General features: G+C 45.8%; 1 protein-coding gene across 2 annotated transcripts in view; it reads right to left on the reverse strand.

The window, feature by feature from the left end:
* Positions 1-12992, reverse strand: part of NOTCH2 (notch receptor 2) — an 86785-nt gene extending 73793 nt beyond the window's left edge. Inside the window, exons 1-2 of one of the 2 annotated variants that reach the window (XR_003992611.1) lie at positions 12824-12992; positions 2680-2761 (exon numbers count right to left, since the gene is read on the reverse strand). Coding sequence is in view for 1 of the 2 variants with exons in the window: in XM_030494643.1 (XP_030350503.1) it covers positions 2680-2761; positions 12824-12905 (164 nt within the window). In the remaining variant the exon portion in view is untranslated. The remainder of the gene's footprint in view (positions 1-2679; positions 2762-12823) is intronic. The other variant, XM_030494643.1, reaches the window with a different exon arrangement.
* Between the last annotated feature and the right edge of the window lie 2363 nt (positions 12993-15355).

Here is a 15355-nt window from a genome sequence, read left to right on the forward strand (position 1 = left end):
GCATGCTAGTCATTGAATGAGCGCAGAAAGATCTCAAATAAAAAATTCTGACCTTGGAAGGCTCAAACACAGGAATGTGTAATTTTCCAAATATAAAATCAAGGTCAAAGAAGGTCAGTAATTCTATCAAACAGTGCTACAAAACGACAGCCATGGGCCAGCAGCGTCACCAGGGGAACGGAGCTACTTAAAGGGTGCCTGCAAGAGCAGTCTGATAAAGATCCAACTCCAACTTTCTTACAAGGGTCACAATCACTGTTCCCACAACAGAAGCCAGATGCACCATAATAAAGGTCTCTCTTTTAATGGAGTAGATGCTACATGATTTTCTGACAAAGAAAGCTGTTTCAGCGCTAAGCTGTCACTTGCTGCTTTGCCAAACACCTAGACTAGATGTTTTGCTTATCAGTGCTTATGTTACTCATGTTTTATGCATCACATCTTATTATCTCTGATGCAAGTTCTCCCTCAGCTGTTCACCTGTTTCTTACAGACAGCAAGATTAGCTAGATGGACTGACCACGCACTAGAACAAACAACTTGGCCCAGAGGAGGCACAGAAAGAGGAAGAGAGCCTATTATAACAACTTATTGCCCAGCAGAGGAAGTATTGCAGATAACTTGAGAAAAGTGGAAGGGGTGGAGATTTAGCTAATCAGTGAGTGATCCTCCAGAGCTAGAAGCCAAGTCATTTCCTTTAGTAACAAGTTCAGTTTACTGAACAAAACATTTCACTCTTAAAGCCATCAAAAATTCAAAAAGTCATTTAGGTTACTACACCAGATAGAAAGTTCCCCTATTCAGAGTTCCTCATAGTGTAATAAAGGCAAAAAAAAAAAGTTAAAACCAAAACAGGATGCTAAGAATCAGACTGCTAAAGGTAGAGTCTCCAGAATTGAGGGGGTTTTTTTGCAATTTTTACCTTCTTTTCTGCAAAAAAAGAGTTCTTGAGCCAGATCTAGAAAACAGACACAGACTGATCTCTGTATACGGGCCTCTATTAGCCTTTCCAAATATCCTGGCACCTTCAAAGGGACCGAGATGTTACTTGAAGGAGGGTTTGGCTTAAGACCTGCAAGAAGTCCTTGCACAAAAAGGAAGAAGGCAACATTAGAATTATAAATAACTCTGTGTGCTTAAAAAAATATAACCGTGGTCAAAGCTGAGACTGCAATACGGGAAATGTGTCAAGATCTGGACTGAACTACAAATAGTGAACCAACTAATTTTATTTTCTAAACGATCTAAGACACGGTTAAGAGGAACATGCAAGTTGCAGAAAACATCCTTAGGAAAGCACAAGCGACACCAGCATCAACACCAGTCTTGTTTATTACCTCCATTGTGACCCACATTTTTTGGCTCCAGACTAACACGCTTAAGTATGTGTCAGAAAGGCTACTAACATCACACCCTTTCTTGTTTCAGTCTTAAAATACAGGCGAAAAGCAGGAAAAGTTCCAGCTTTCTTTTCAGAAGGGCAGCTTGTTTCTGTTGACAGCAATATAAGGCCAGGGAAAGGGAAAGACGAGGAAGCAATAATAGTTAAAAATTTGAATTAAAAAACCCAATAGGGAATAACAAGTTATATATTTGCCTTTCTATGGCCTTTCCGCACATCAGGTATTGATTTCAAACTGAGAAAAATTTCAAATTAGATTATGATTTCCCCTTTGTGTGCCACAGGTGCATTTTAAGTATATTGAGTTTTATGTACCACATTAATAGAAAGAACTAAATGCTGTGGCTAGGGAAGACGGATGTGCAGAAAAGGGTGAAGAGCTGAGCTGTGTGTTAGCCAAGCTAAATCAACAGGACAAAATTCACTAATATTTAAAGAATGTTGGCATTAAGAGGGATTTAGCATGCTAGAAAATGGCACAACTCACACTGATGAACTAAACAAGGTTTAGAAAATAATCTATTCACTGTAAATGAACCCTGCCAAACAAGGAGGGTTTATCTTCTCGCAAAATACCACTTCATTTAAAAAGAAATAATCTAAGTATTACAATTTGAAAGGTGAATTGCATTTAAACAGAATGCTGTATCTTCCTTCAGATACCACACACCGTCAAAGCTCCTGCTGATCAGCTTTCCATGTGGGAGCAAAGTAAAGGCATCACTGAAGAGGGTGTCAACATTTACCAAAATCAATTACGCAATAAAGACAAATGTGGGTGTTTGTTTGGGGGTTTTTGTTAGCTTGTTTTTGCAACTCCCACATATTACTTGCTCTCCAGCATGTAGAAGGGAACTGGCACACTTCAGAGTGCAGAGTAGTTAAGAAAAACTTCATAAAACTATTCAAACTGGGTCTGAAGCTCTACAAAGCAAGGCAATTTATAAAACAGAGAACAAGTGCCGACTTAACTTGTGGGTCTGGAAGCAACATATAGAGTTTACCTCTATGATGGCTTTGGCCTTTCTTCCTAACCTAATGCAAATAAATCAAACTGACAAGATCCAAACCCAAAAAATCTGAACAAGAATCCAGATTTCTGACATTATGAAAAGCTAGCAATAAAAACTAATGCGATACCAAGAAACACCAACTCTGCTAAACCTGAATGCATTGAATGTGTCTGATAAGAAAATATTAACAATTCACATTTCCTTTCTGGCTAGGACCTGAATGAAAGACAAGTGGCAATTAAATTAGAAATTAAACCAACTTACTTGCAATAGCCTGTACCATTCTGATATGGGATGCACCTTCCCTCATTAACACATGGCTTGGAATCATCCATACACTGCAAAGCTGAAAGAAAATGACAGTCAAATCAGTAGCCATACATGTCAAGTCAAAGCTTCATTAGCATATTTTGAGGAATTAAAATCTTATAGTAGAAAATTTTGTATGTCTGGAACAAAAACAAAGACATTATCACAGAGTTTAATTTAATCTCTGGCAGCATCACAAGAGCCAGACTGAAAGAAGAATCAAATATAGATTTGTTCATCAGGCAACTAAATGTTTTTAGAATTTCTTTTAGGTAGATTTTCAAAGCAAAGCATGCAGTAATTTCTACAAAGACATTCATGTCAGCACTTGTGTATTTTGGCTTAAGCGTCACCAATTACTACGTTCTGATCAAAATTCTAGACTGAAATTCACCAAAACAACGAGGCAACTACTCCTAAGCCTTCTTTGAGAAAATTTTGTCTCAAATCTTTCCTTCTTTTCAACTACCTCTAGGGACACTAGGCACTCAAACAAGGGCATCTGTCCCTCAAACTCACCTACTGTACATTTCTAGCAATCCGGAATTTGCTGTAACATCATTACTGTTGTGGCACTCTGATATCCATCAGGATTGTGTTTAGGAGTAAGTGAAAACATCGTAGATGTTAAAGACTTGCAGAAAGAATTTGTTTTTTCTAAGGAGGAGATACTCTGTAGCTCAAACTGACATTTTCGGTGTTACATTTTAAAAAAGGGACTAGGTATGATACAGTTCAGGGCTGGTCAATTTTTACCTAAGTCTACTGGAAGCTCTACTGGGGTCTGTTCTGATCAGCTCTGACAAGTGGCTTGTCTCTTCACGGAGACCTGAAGCAGCACATCACAGTTATTTCTGAAGTGAGCAGAACAGTGAGAACTATGGAAAAGCTGCAGGAGCAGAGGGCACTCTAGAACCACAAAAATTTAGCCAGCCCTTCTAGATCACAGCCTGCCATTTGAATAGCACCAAACTAGTGGGTAAAGCTCTCAGAACCAGAAGATCTGGGCTCCATCCTAAACTTACCCACATATTGAGATATCACAAGCTCTTCCCAGCCTCCAGTTCTATCTCCTGGCCCCCAAACACACACACTTCTGTGCCATTACGGAAATAGGGTCCATAACCAGTCTTAAAGGCCCCTAGAGGCATCAATGACATCCAACCACCTAAACTGCCTGCTTGTGTACCAGCTGCTGAATGGCAGATTGCCTTTTTGATTTTTCAAGGATGGCTTTCCTTTCCTCAAGAGGTATTAGATTTTCAATATAAATTCAGCAAGGGGCATCAGGGAAGAAAATGGTCCAAACCACCACCAAAGTTTATGTACTGCTCACTAAGGAACAGCGCTCAGAAAAAGAAGAGTTAACTCATCAATCCCACTAAGCTCTCCCTGCAACCAGCCCAAATTCAGTCCAGCAATTAGACCTCTTGGAATAGACTCCAGTTACTGCCACCCAGGGCTTGAAGTGTTATTTCTCAATAACCCCGTAGCATGCAAACAGGTCACATGCACTATAAGGTACTATAGGAGCATTTCACACTTGCAATCCCTATGCAGAATACAGTTAAATTAAACACAGTTGCCCAAGAAAATTATCAGTATTTCCCACAATATGAGTACAGCTGTTTCTGTTAACTCGATTTCTGAAAAGGGGGCACTTGGATGGCGCTGCTTCTGCAGAGCTCTCAGGAAATGAACAAAATTCCACTCTGAGCCCCTTTCAGATAACCCCTGAGGTCAGGGTTACCAAGCGACAGAAATATTAGCACAGATTTTGCATGGCATTCCCTCCCACAGCAGTCAAACACACACTGATTTGCACCTGTCTGAATTTTCACCCCATTTAACGGCAACATCTGCAAGACTTCGACTCCAAATTTCATCTGCTTCTGTCTAACACTACAGCAGCTTGTTTTCACAACAGAGATTAACTCCAGTTAGCATGGTTCGGTTACAGTGTGTTCAAGAGAAACTGCAAAAGAACCTGTAACGATTCGGACTGCTCTTACCTCCTATGCTACTCCAGGGAAACGGAGGAAGGTTAAAATGAGCCTTGCCACATTTCAGAGAACCAGGAGGGGAAGCAGACTTGGTACTCTCATCTTACTACCTTGAATGTTCATTCTTTTCACACCGATCAAGCCAGGGAAGCAAATACTCGGCGAATTATTTCTTTTGTGCCTATACTTTCAAACACAATTTTGTAAACTCTTCAAGTACCCATGTCCCCAGTGACAACTGAGCAGCCAGTTGATTTTGTAACCCACATAGTAAAAGCTTAACTAGCACTTGGCCAAAACCACCTCCCAGCACAACTGCATGGAGGGGAACAAGAGAGCGGTGGCTTTCAGGGTCACAGTAAGGATCCGAATCAGTGATTCCAGTTTAGCTCAACAGGCCAAATACAGAAAGAGCAAAGAGGCTTTAGCAAAGTAATGATTAATTTTCTCCTGGTTTTTGACAAATTATTCCTGCCTTGAACTGCTGTTTAGCAGGTCATTAAACCACTACTAGTCCTTAGAATTCTTTAACAGAGGCACACAGCGAATGGGGCAACACAGGCAGCTAAAAACATATTTTGTATATAGTAATTTACAAGTGAAAGAATCTGAAAAAAACAAAAGCAAAATGACTCTTTTGTACTTTTTCAGCTTAAGACTAAAACAGGCTAAATAGAAACACATTGAAATGCAACTAAAGCTGAAGTGCATGTAAATGTAACCGTATTTTATATTAAAATGAGTATTAAAAAGTAACATGACCACTTCTCTTTAAAGAAAGAAATCACAAGGGAAATTGAAGACTACATTTCTCACAGTAAAATTAGCATTTCTGTGCACAAAGCACTGTCTTCCGGTATTTCACGATATCTTTAACAATTTCACAATGATACAAAACCAAGGCATTTCAACATGACTTACTTCAAAAGCTACTTTTCTGCTATTCTACCATGTTGTGCACAGGAGTTAATAGTATCAGAAACTTTACCTTCTACCACAGCCAGCATTAAAAGTATGCCTCGCTACATCCATTAACTGGAAACACTTTGGTGTGTACAGCATGAGAGAAGACAGCCTTGTCTTGAAAAGATAAGGCCACTTTTCTAGAAGCCATATATAGATAGATAGCATCAGCACGCTGTCAAGGCTTTGAGTAACAGGCTGCTTTTAACAGTTTCTTCTGTGTTTTAAAAGCCAGCAATGGTGAATTATTTGTTGTTTCCTGGACTTGCTCTAGCTCGCCAAAACCACCAAGACTATCAGAAGCTGGGTTAGCCCAGATCAAGCACGAACAGCGATGTTTCAAGTCCTTGCGCTCTGGCGCAGTGGAGGGCTCGCTCCAGTATGCCAGCAGGTCTTCAAGGGGAAATCCCACAGCTTTTTCATGTGCTGAACTGCCTCATGATCTTTGTCAGTCCCTTTGGGCATATTATGGGAATACTGGGAAAGACCCCACAATTATCAAAAGGCTGGCTTTTTATGAAGTAGGCAGGCTATCACTTATGAAAGGTGGTGGCCTCAATTTCTAGCACGTGTTATAGCCAAGTTTGAAAAACTTCCTGGATGAGGGCTCTAAGTGCATGTGAGATTAATGTTTTTAGGTATACTATGTAGCCTTGTGTCCATACAAATCCTTGCACATGCCTTCATTTAGAAACAAATACTAACCTGACGTTTAACTAGTCTACCAGGACTATTTTCCAAAGCCAGAGCGGAAAACAGGTAGCCACCGCTGTAAAATGAGCACAAGCAGAAAGTGTTACTCACAGAAATGCTATAGGAGCTGCTGCGATTCTCAACATCCAAATCCACTAAAGCTCATGCTTAACTGGAGTACAACTTCACTGAATTTTTTGGCTAAAGAGACACTTAAAGCAAACCTAAGAGGAAAAGTTGTGTTACTGCACAACTGTTCTTTAGAATGTTGTGCAGTACATTCTGCACAACATGTAGCAGTTGTTGTGCATGCTACATGTTCTTTAGAACGCCAAGATAACAGGGAAGTTGTGATTTGGTTTCTATGCTTCACCTACCTACTTTAAGTTCAGATACTTTCCAGGCTACAAAATTAGAAGAAATGGTGAAGGATTAAGATTAGAAGCTGTGTCAGAGTTCAGCTTTTAAGAGAAAAGGCTGCTATAGGGAAACAAAGCTATAATCAGAGAAAATCTGAAAGGGCTTTGTTATAAATACTAAAAGGAAAGTAATTCCAATAAACTTCTCACCGACAAGTTCAGAAAAAGTCTGGCAGAAATAAAAATGTAAAATACCAAAAAAAATTAATGCTCTGAGGAAGAGACATTACAAAGCTGGTTTCCTGTAGCTTTGTGGTTGATTATTCTGCATCTAAGAAGGTACAGGGTCTGACCAAAAGTTTTACTTTATTTAAAGGGAGAGCAATAGACTGGCAGAGAACATTGCTGAGCTGCTGCTACAGCCTTCTCCTTGGGAGGACACTACATGGGTCTCTCTCTCCTCTTTCTGCCCATGAACTTTCCATTGAGTTCATAGAAACTCAGTATCTTTCAAGAACACAGACCTCTGTCACATTGGTTGAAACCTGTCCATAGGTTCAAAAGCTCTCTTGTGGGAGAAGGTGGAAAACAACCTTCTCGAACATAGAAGAAAAGTCAGGCTCAAGATACATTAAAGACTAGAAAGAAAACTAAAAGACAAAGTAGGTTTCAATAACCTTTATGTAGTCAGTGGATTTTGTGTCTTGATTGACATTAATGAGAAACAGCCTGTCATCTCAACTGTGTTACCCATTCTACATGAAGAGAAAGGAGGAAAAAGGAGTCAAAGCCCTCAAATAGAAGCAACACAGGACGCATGGGGAATCCTTATACAAGCTCAGGCTGCTTGCCAAAGGTGGATCAGCTCTGAATAGGATGATCATCAGCATGGTCAGAAACACCATGCTACACTACAAATCAAGGGGTCTCAAATCCAAGGGAGTGAAAAACAGCTTCTGGTTCCCTTCAGGAAAAATAGAGCATGAAAAAGGAAGCTAAGAGAAAATGCTGAAACATGAGGTGCAATTCTGGAGGAAGAACAGCAGGTCCTCAATATGCAGAAAGGGACAAAATCCTTCCACAGCAGCACCTCACAGCACACAAACAGCTGCTGGTAAGGAATAAGCAGCACTGCACATATGGAGAGAATACCCAAAGATAACCAAATTTGGAGGGAAACCACAAAGCACTAATTATGCTATTCACTAACCTCAACAGATTACGGTTCCAGTGAGATTATGTACCAGGGAAGAACCCACTAGCAAATAAGTGCTAGCTGAAAATATGAAAATAGCTTTTTCTTTTTTTCTGAAGAACAGATGACCCCATGGCAACCACACAGAGGGTCTAGGAAATAAACTAATATAAATCTTTACAGTGAAAAAATGATAGTGTCTTATATTCAGCTCATATTTAGCAAACATTAACATTTGGGGAATTTAAACAAGCTGACCAGTTTGCACTTCACAGACAGCAGTAGTTACGGACAAGGCTTGTAGACAAGGCACGGAAATAGTCTCTAAGGTAAAAATGCTTTAATCAGATTATTAAGACATCTCCACTGTTTTTACACACAAAAGCCTGAAATCAATTGGATAGTGCAAAACTCAACAACTGAGAAGCTAAAGCAAAGCTCAGAGGAGTGTGAAGGCACTCAGCCAACATCCTGCACCTTTTGGGAGAGAAAACCCCAACATCTAAACTAGTTCCCTAACTTCTCTAGACAAGAATTAAAATAAATAAATAAATAAATAAAAATAGTGGATTTCAGAAGAACAAGTTTGTAAGAAGAAGAAACTTTGCTTTAGAAGTTCACCAAGTTTTTCTGAATCTGAGAATGCTTAACAGCAAATCCGACTACATTAAGCTGAAACACACAAACTGCATGCCCTGCAATCGTCTGTTTCTAATCTCTCCCCCAAACACCCAGGAATGAGCAAAACCTACTAATTGGCCTCCTAAGAACAGAGCTGGGAACCCTCGTGCAAATTCACAGGTAGAGTTGAAGTCCTGTCATCAGGGTCTTGGGCCCAGGAAGCTGCAGGAGGACTGTTATTTCTATCAGATGCAGCTACAGTTCACGTGACACTGTCCCTGTTGAAAAACTACTGATAAAAGCTCAAGTTATAATACATATTGAATTCCCACTGAACTTGTAATACAGTTCCAAAGTCTGTCAATCACCATATTCTCCATTTCCTTACACAGCTACTGTTCCCCGCCTTCCCCTATTTTCAGTTTTCCCAACAAAGCCAAAACGCCTGAAATCCAGAACGGCCACATAAAGTATTTAGTTAAGGGAAAAAAAAAAAAAAAGTTTTCAACACAAAAATGTAAGGAAGGCGATTAAAGAGCTGAAGAGGTATTGGTGTTTCCATGGCAATCTGGCAGACAGGAGCCATGCTCGCGTCTTCTCCCAAGCCTTCCGTCATTCTCCAGCACTAAATCTTTATTAATCTGAGCACTAAGCATTTGCTGTGCAGAAACGCCAGCTCGCTCCTTGTGCTGAGCAGTGCTTCCACAGCCGTCCAGGAGGAGGTCAGAGGAACGAGATGAAGATTTGCTGCATGGAACAAACAGCAGACGCCCGTGCCATTTTGAGACACAAAGCTCTTTTTTCATCCTCACAGCAGTCTAAAAAAAGGACTTGTGCCCTAGGAACAGACTATTTTCTAAACAGAACGAACAATTATTTCTGCAGCTCTCAGAGGACTGTGTTTAGAATCATATAAGCACTGTTTCTTCTAGAAGGGCACTGACAGCCCTTGACTTCTGTTGGCGAGATAATTTCAGAAGGCATTCATAGAAACTAAGAAAATAACCACAAAAGGACTTTTTAAACAAAGATGCTTAGAGAAGATCTTTTTTTCCCCCAATATGGATGACATCTCCCTTAATATGTCCCAAAAGAGAGGTGAGACTTAATAATCACTGTATCACTCCTCCACTTCACAACCATTAGCCAAGAGTACAAACTTAGAGGAAACGATGTTACTTCCAGGGTTAGAAATTGTGACTCTGCTTTTGCTGTTAAGTAACATCCCCAAGTCCAGAAGACACAGGCTGCCAGAGTCCCGGCGCTGCTTTTCACCTATCCCTTGCCCACGTTCAAGCCCCAGCCACCGGTCCCTGCTCTGATAGCAATTTACTCTTTACCACTTTTGAAAAAGGAAGAAGCTGAACAGGACCAGAGCATACTGAAGAGAATTACCCACCTATTGCAACAGCAGCAAGACACCTAAAAAAAGGGAGGTGGGGAAATAGCTGTGGAATCTTCAAAAACCAAACCCACCCACTGTAAGAGATTCGAATGCCAAATGCCACCAGAGGCATGAGTCTTCTTTTCCCAAGGATTCAAGTCCTGAGAACATCAGCAAGAGGATCTTCACTTATTTCTAATCTGACTAAGTGATGCCCTGCAGGAAGTGATGCGAGTTAGCCAGATTCTCATCACACTCTTCTGAAAGTCTAAATCAGCATCTTTGATAAGAACAAATTTGAGAGACAGTAACACCTTCAAAAGATCAAGTAAAACTTGCTCTTCCTTAAGCAAACCTGTATCAAGCAGACCAGCATTGTCAGCTTTACCTGAAGTCCTCAAAAGTTTCACTGCTTGAATACTAAAGATCTTACACTGCAGTCCACATCAGCACACTACCTTTGTGCTGGTCTAGATTAAAAACGTACTGCAACCTGTTAGAAATACAGGCAGATAGTCAATAGCAGCCTGGCAAAGCTGGGCTTAGTGAAGCCCAAGTGTTAATCATGACAGTGGGTAATTAGGGTGGGCTTTACTAGCCAGGATTCCTGCTTCTCCCGCTGCTATCTGATGAGAAGAGGAGCAAATCATTCACAGCAATTATCAGGAGTATCCTCACCAAAAGTGCAGGTGTTGCTGCCCCACCCCAGCTTACTGCACCTTCAACTGCAGCCTTGTGCAAAACTAAACGGCTCAACTGGAAAAGCAAGTTGCTACACCATTGGGCTTGCATGATGAGGCAGAGTTGAGTAGTCCAAACCATAGCACTTAGTGCATCCAGGAGCCTCCTATTTATTGACCAAGAAGGCTGACATCAGGTACCTGCCCTCTCTTGCACAAGAGCATCAAGACAGTAGAATATGCACCTGAAAAACACCCTTTCGGTGACTTCATCTTTCCCATTAACTCAAGCCACAGCTCCCACTCCCAAGCACCAGAGGCAGGTCAGTATCTCACGAACAACAGGAGTCACTTTCAGTCTAGATTTGTCATCTCTGACAACCAGCCTTTGTTTAGCACTGGGAAGAGATTTCACCCACAATGCCAAAACCTTCTGCAGCATGGGAGGACCCCGACCAGCCTGGTAGGTATCCCTACCCAGTGAAATGACAAGTGATACCACAGCTGCTTCTCCTCTCAGCCCTGCCACAGAAGGAACTGGCAGGGCTAGTATTAAGCTGATAAGGTGCTGGTATGAGGGAAAAGGTAACTAAGTGGACGTGACATTTTGTCTTTGCAAAAATGGTATTTTGCTGTCTTACTGGACTGTGTAAGCCGCCTTCAGAAATAACAGTCCTGCTACGCACCACACCTCTACCCTACCAAGAAAACATATTTCTGAACTTTTAAGGCAGCTACCCTTGAAAGACCTTTTATCCTCCCAGTCCCTTTTGAGCAAACCTGACCAAAAGACATTCAGGAAATAGCTCTTTTTTTTTGTTTGTTTTTTTTAACTTCAACCATCTTCTTGCACCATATTAGCAAAACTAAGTCAGATTTCAGAGGGGGTTACTGCAAATAAAAAGAAAAAAGCAACAACATTTCTCCTGGGAGACAAATACTGACCATTTCAAAGCCAAAACAGATAGATTGATTCACTCTATATCCAAAACAGCAGCAGTGGTCAAAACTGCAGACAGCAGTTTCCACTCCTAACCATAACAAAGAATAAAATTGCTGAAATTATCAGCGTCTCAGACACACACTGAACAACTTCCACTACCACTTTCTCCCATTGCTGCACTCTTCACAAGTCATCTGAAGAGCAATCCAGCCTCCCAACAGGAAAAAGAAAGAAAGAATGAGCAGTCATGTAAGTAATCCAGGTTGGACGGGGCTTTGAGCAACCTAGTCTAGTGGAAGGTGACCCTGCCCATGGCAGGGGGTTGGAACTAGATGAGCACTGAGGTCCCGTCCAATCCAAACCATTCCAAGATAATGAACGACTGCTGGCCCTTGAAAGCTTTAATGTGCTGCAAGGCTTGAAGTGCTTTAGGAGCAGGGCTGTTGTTGGGAGAGGCATGAAATCCACCGGAACCCAACAGTTAAGGCTGTGGACCATGTTCTCCAGCCCGGCTGTAAAACATATTGCAAATACCAACAGACAACGGGGAACAGTGACAAAAAGCAGCAGTTTCTTCAGAGGTGCGCACATGGCTTCACGCCTGAACTGATTAACAGTTAAAGCAGAAGGATATGTAAAAATTCCTTCTGTGTGTGCAGGTATGTCCCCAACAAAGAGGCTGGGACGAACACGATGCATGGGTATTTCGAGCGATGGAAAGCAGCAAACCGTTTCCCCCGTGTTTTGAAACCAAACTCCTCAAGCACTCGAGCCATTTTTGCAGGAGCACATCCATCACTGCCACGCACTGCGGCGAGGGACGGCTGACTTCGCCTCAGTGTTCCGTTACGCGTGAGCTCCCACGGGAGAGCGGCCCCCGCTGCCCCGCACGGAGCCGCAGAGGCCCTCCGCGCCCCGGCTTCGCGGGCGGCCCCGCACACCCCCGGCCCGGCCCCGCGGCGTGGCTCGGGCGTCACCGCTCCTCACGAAGCGACGGCGGCCCCGCGGGGCCACCCCCCGCGATGACACCCCGCGGCGGCCCAGGCGACCCCCGCACCAACCCGCGCCCCCTTCCCCGGCCGGCCCGCGGGGAGGAAGGGGGCACCGACGCCGGCCTGGCCGCGCTGGAGGGGGCGCCGGTGCTCCCCCGCGGCGCCGGGCCGGGCAACGGGCGGCTCCGGGCAGCCCCTCAGCCTCCCGCGCACCGCCTCAGTTCCGCCGGCCCCCGCAGCCCCTCGCCGCTGCCCCCGTCACTCACCGGCCGCGGGCTCGGCGCGGCTGAGCACGGCCAGCACCAAGCCGAGGAGGGCAGCGAGCGCCGGCCCCGCTCCACGGGCCATGGCCACAGCCGCTCCCGCCGCCACTGGCACGGCGCGGCACGGCACGGCGCGGAAGGATCTGCCCGGCCACCGATGGCGCCTGCGGCCGTCCCGCGCGGAGGGACACGTCCCGCGCGGAGGGACACGTCCCAGACGCACCTCCCCCGCTTCCTCCGCGCCGCGCCGCGCCCCGCCCGCCCGCCGCCAGGGGGCGCCCGCTCGGGGACCGCGGGGCGGGGCCAGGACCGGGACGGTGCTACGGCGGCGAGGGGCTGGGACGGGGGGCACGGGGGAGGAGGCTGGAGGACACTGGGGCTGGGGTAGTGAGGGCAGCGGGACAGGGGATGGCGGGCAAGGGTAGCATGTCTCCCTCCTGTAGGGCGGCGGCAGCGGCGGCGAGTGCCCACGGGGAGGACAGCGGGGTGCTCCGCCTGAGGTGCTGCCGCGGCGCTGTCCGCCCTGTGCTCAGGCTGTGGTGCAGGCAGCCGCCGGACGGCGTGACCGAGCGTTGCCCAAGGGTACGTACCGGTGGGAAGGGAAGCCCCAAAACAGCATCGGCCGGCGGAGGCTCGCCCCGTGGGAAGAGGAGGCTCTGGGGCGGTGTGGGAGCTCACCGCCCCACCGTGCTGCCAGAGCCCAGGACCACACACGGGTTCCCACGGAAGAGGTCTTGGGAGGGCAGCAGCTGAATTCAACCTCAAGATCTCTCCTTGTCCTCAGCCACCATTTAAAGCGTTAAAAATCCTTCTGTCCTGGCTCCAGCTCCCCGCTGACTGAGAGCCCTTTGTGTGCGGTGCTGACATGGCAGACCAGCCCGTGAAGGCAGGATTGTGCCGGGTTTGGGGTAGGGAGGAGGCAATGAATAAACCTCACTGTTTTCCCCGTGTTGTTCACCAGATCCCAGAGCTCCTCACAAGCATGGAGCTGGATGGTCAGTGCCCTACCACCACCATGATTTTTCCTCGTATGCCAATGCAACCAGGGTGACAAATCCCTTGCCATCCTGCATGGCTGCCAGAGGTTCCCATTGCTGCTCCGACAGCCGCTTGTGGGCAGATGATGCCTCACAGCCACATGGCCATCCCATGGCACTGCTCTTGGCACACCTCCCTCCCTGCAGCTCCTCACCTGCTGAGGTGGAGGCCAGACCCCAGCATGCCCAAAACTTTCGACATATAAAATGTTGGGTGGTGGAGACCAACACTTGAGTTAAAATGATCATGAAGTCAAGCTGGGAGTTGAGCAGGGACAAGCAGGAATGTGACTGGAACAAGGAGGACTTGGGGATGCTCTCCTGAATGAAGCTAATTCAGGAGGAATCCTGGTGTTACACCAAAAGCCACCATTTCCAGCTCCCCTCGGTGATAAGTGTTACTGCTCCTGTCCTTGAAGCAGCCAGTTCTCCACTGTCTGTGTTTGGCTTTAGCTGAGCACAAGCTACTCACCGCAGCACAGGGACAGCCTCTGCAGCCCCCAGTGCAGCTCTTGGAATGTGTCATGAGGACAACCAGCTCCACCTGACACATGAAGCTCATCAGGGGAATCCAGCCCGAATGAGGGCAGGAGTCACTTTGCTCCTGCAGGAACCTGCAGGAACCTGCTGATTGCTCCCAGCTATCCACTCTGACCCTGCTCTTGTGGGTGCACATGGGCTCAGCTGCCCACGAGGGAAAGCATCCTGCGACGGCCCTGTCAAAGATGTAAGAGCAGCCACCAGCAGGCCACCTACGTGACAGAGGCTGGTTGGGGCTGGACCTGGACTGGCAAAGCAGATTTTGCAGCTGGGAAGGCAAGGGCCAAGCTGCCCACAGCTGCTCTGGCCAGACGGGTTGCTTGTGCCAGGAGGGAACGTGCAGGGCAGAGCGGGAAGGGGACAGGGGCAGGCCCCCATGCCAAAGCTCCTCAGTTCCCCATTGTTCCCATGGATCTGTCATTAAGAAATAAGCTGTTTGCAGAGGAGTTAAAAATATGTTTCAGCGTTGCTTCATCTTACACACCCCATTACAGCCCCATTAACACCACTGTATAGAAACAAGCAAAGGTGTTCACCACGCAGGCCACCTGCCAGCACTACACCATGCCATCTCACCACCAGTTTCCCACCAAGAAATGGCCAGCAGCCAGTGCTGGAACTGGAGGGCTCTGGCAAGGTTTTCCATAGTTTCCATCTGGTTTCTGCAGTGCCTTGCCCCCTTTGCCTACAAGTGTCTTGCCCAAGAGCTGAAGCCAAGCCCTGGCTGCGCGGGGTAGAGAGGGGAGGTGGGGCAGGGTGCTGGTGTCTGGCAGAGGGCTGGGTGCGCTCTGGTGCTGGAAGTGATGCCAGCTGAGGGATTAGGAGAGCTGAACAGACTCCATATCCACGGCATTGCTAGTTCAACAGCCCCAGCAATTAGCAAAATCCTGGCACTTTGGCTGACAAAGGCAGGGAGATCAAGCCCTCTCTGTGGCTCCATGGTAGGAGTCTCACCCCA

Source organism: Strigops habroptila, chromosome 8, assembly GCF_004027225.2.
Source record: "Strigops habroptila isolate Jane chromosome 8, bStrHab1.2.pri, whole genome shotgun sequence".
Classification (NCBI taxonomy): domain Eukaryota; kingdom Metazoa; phylum Chordata; class Aves; order Psittaciformes; family Psittacidae; genus Strigops; species Strigops habroptila.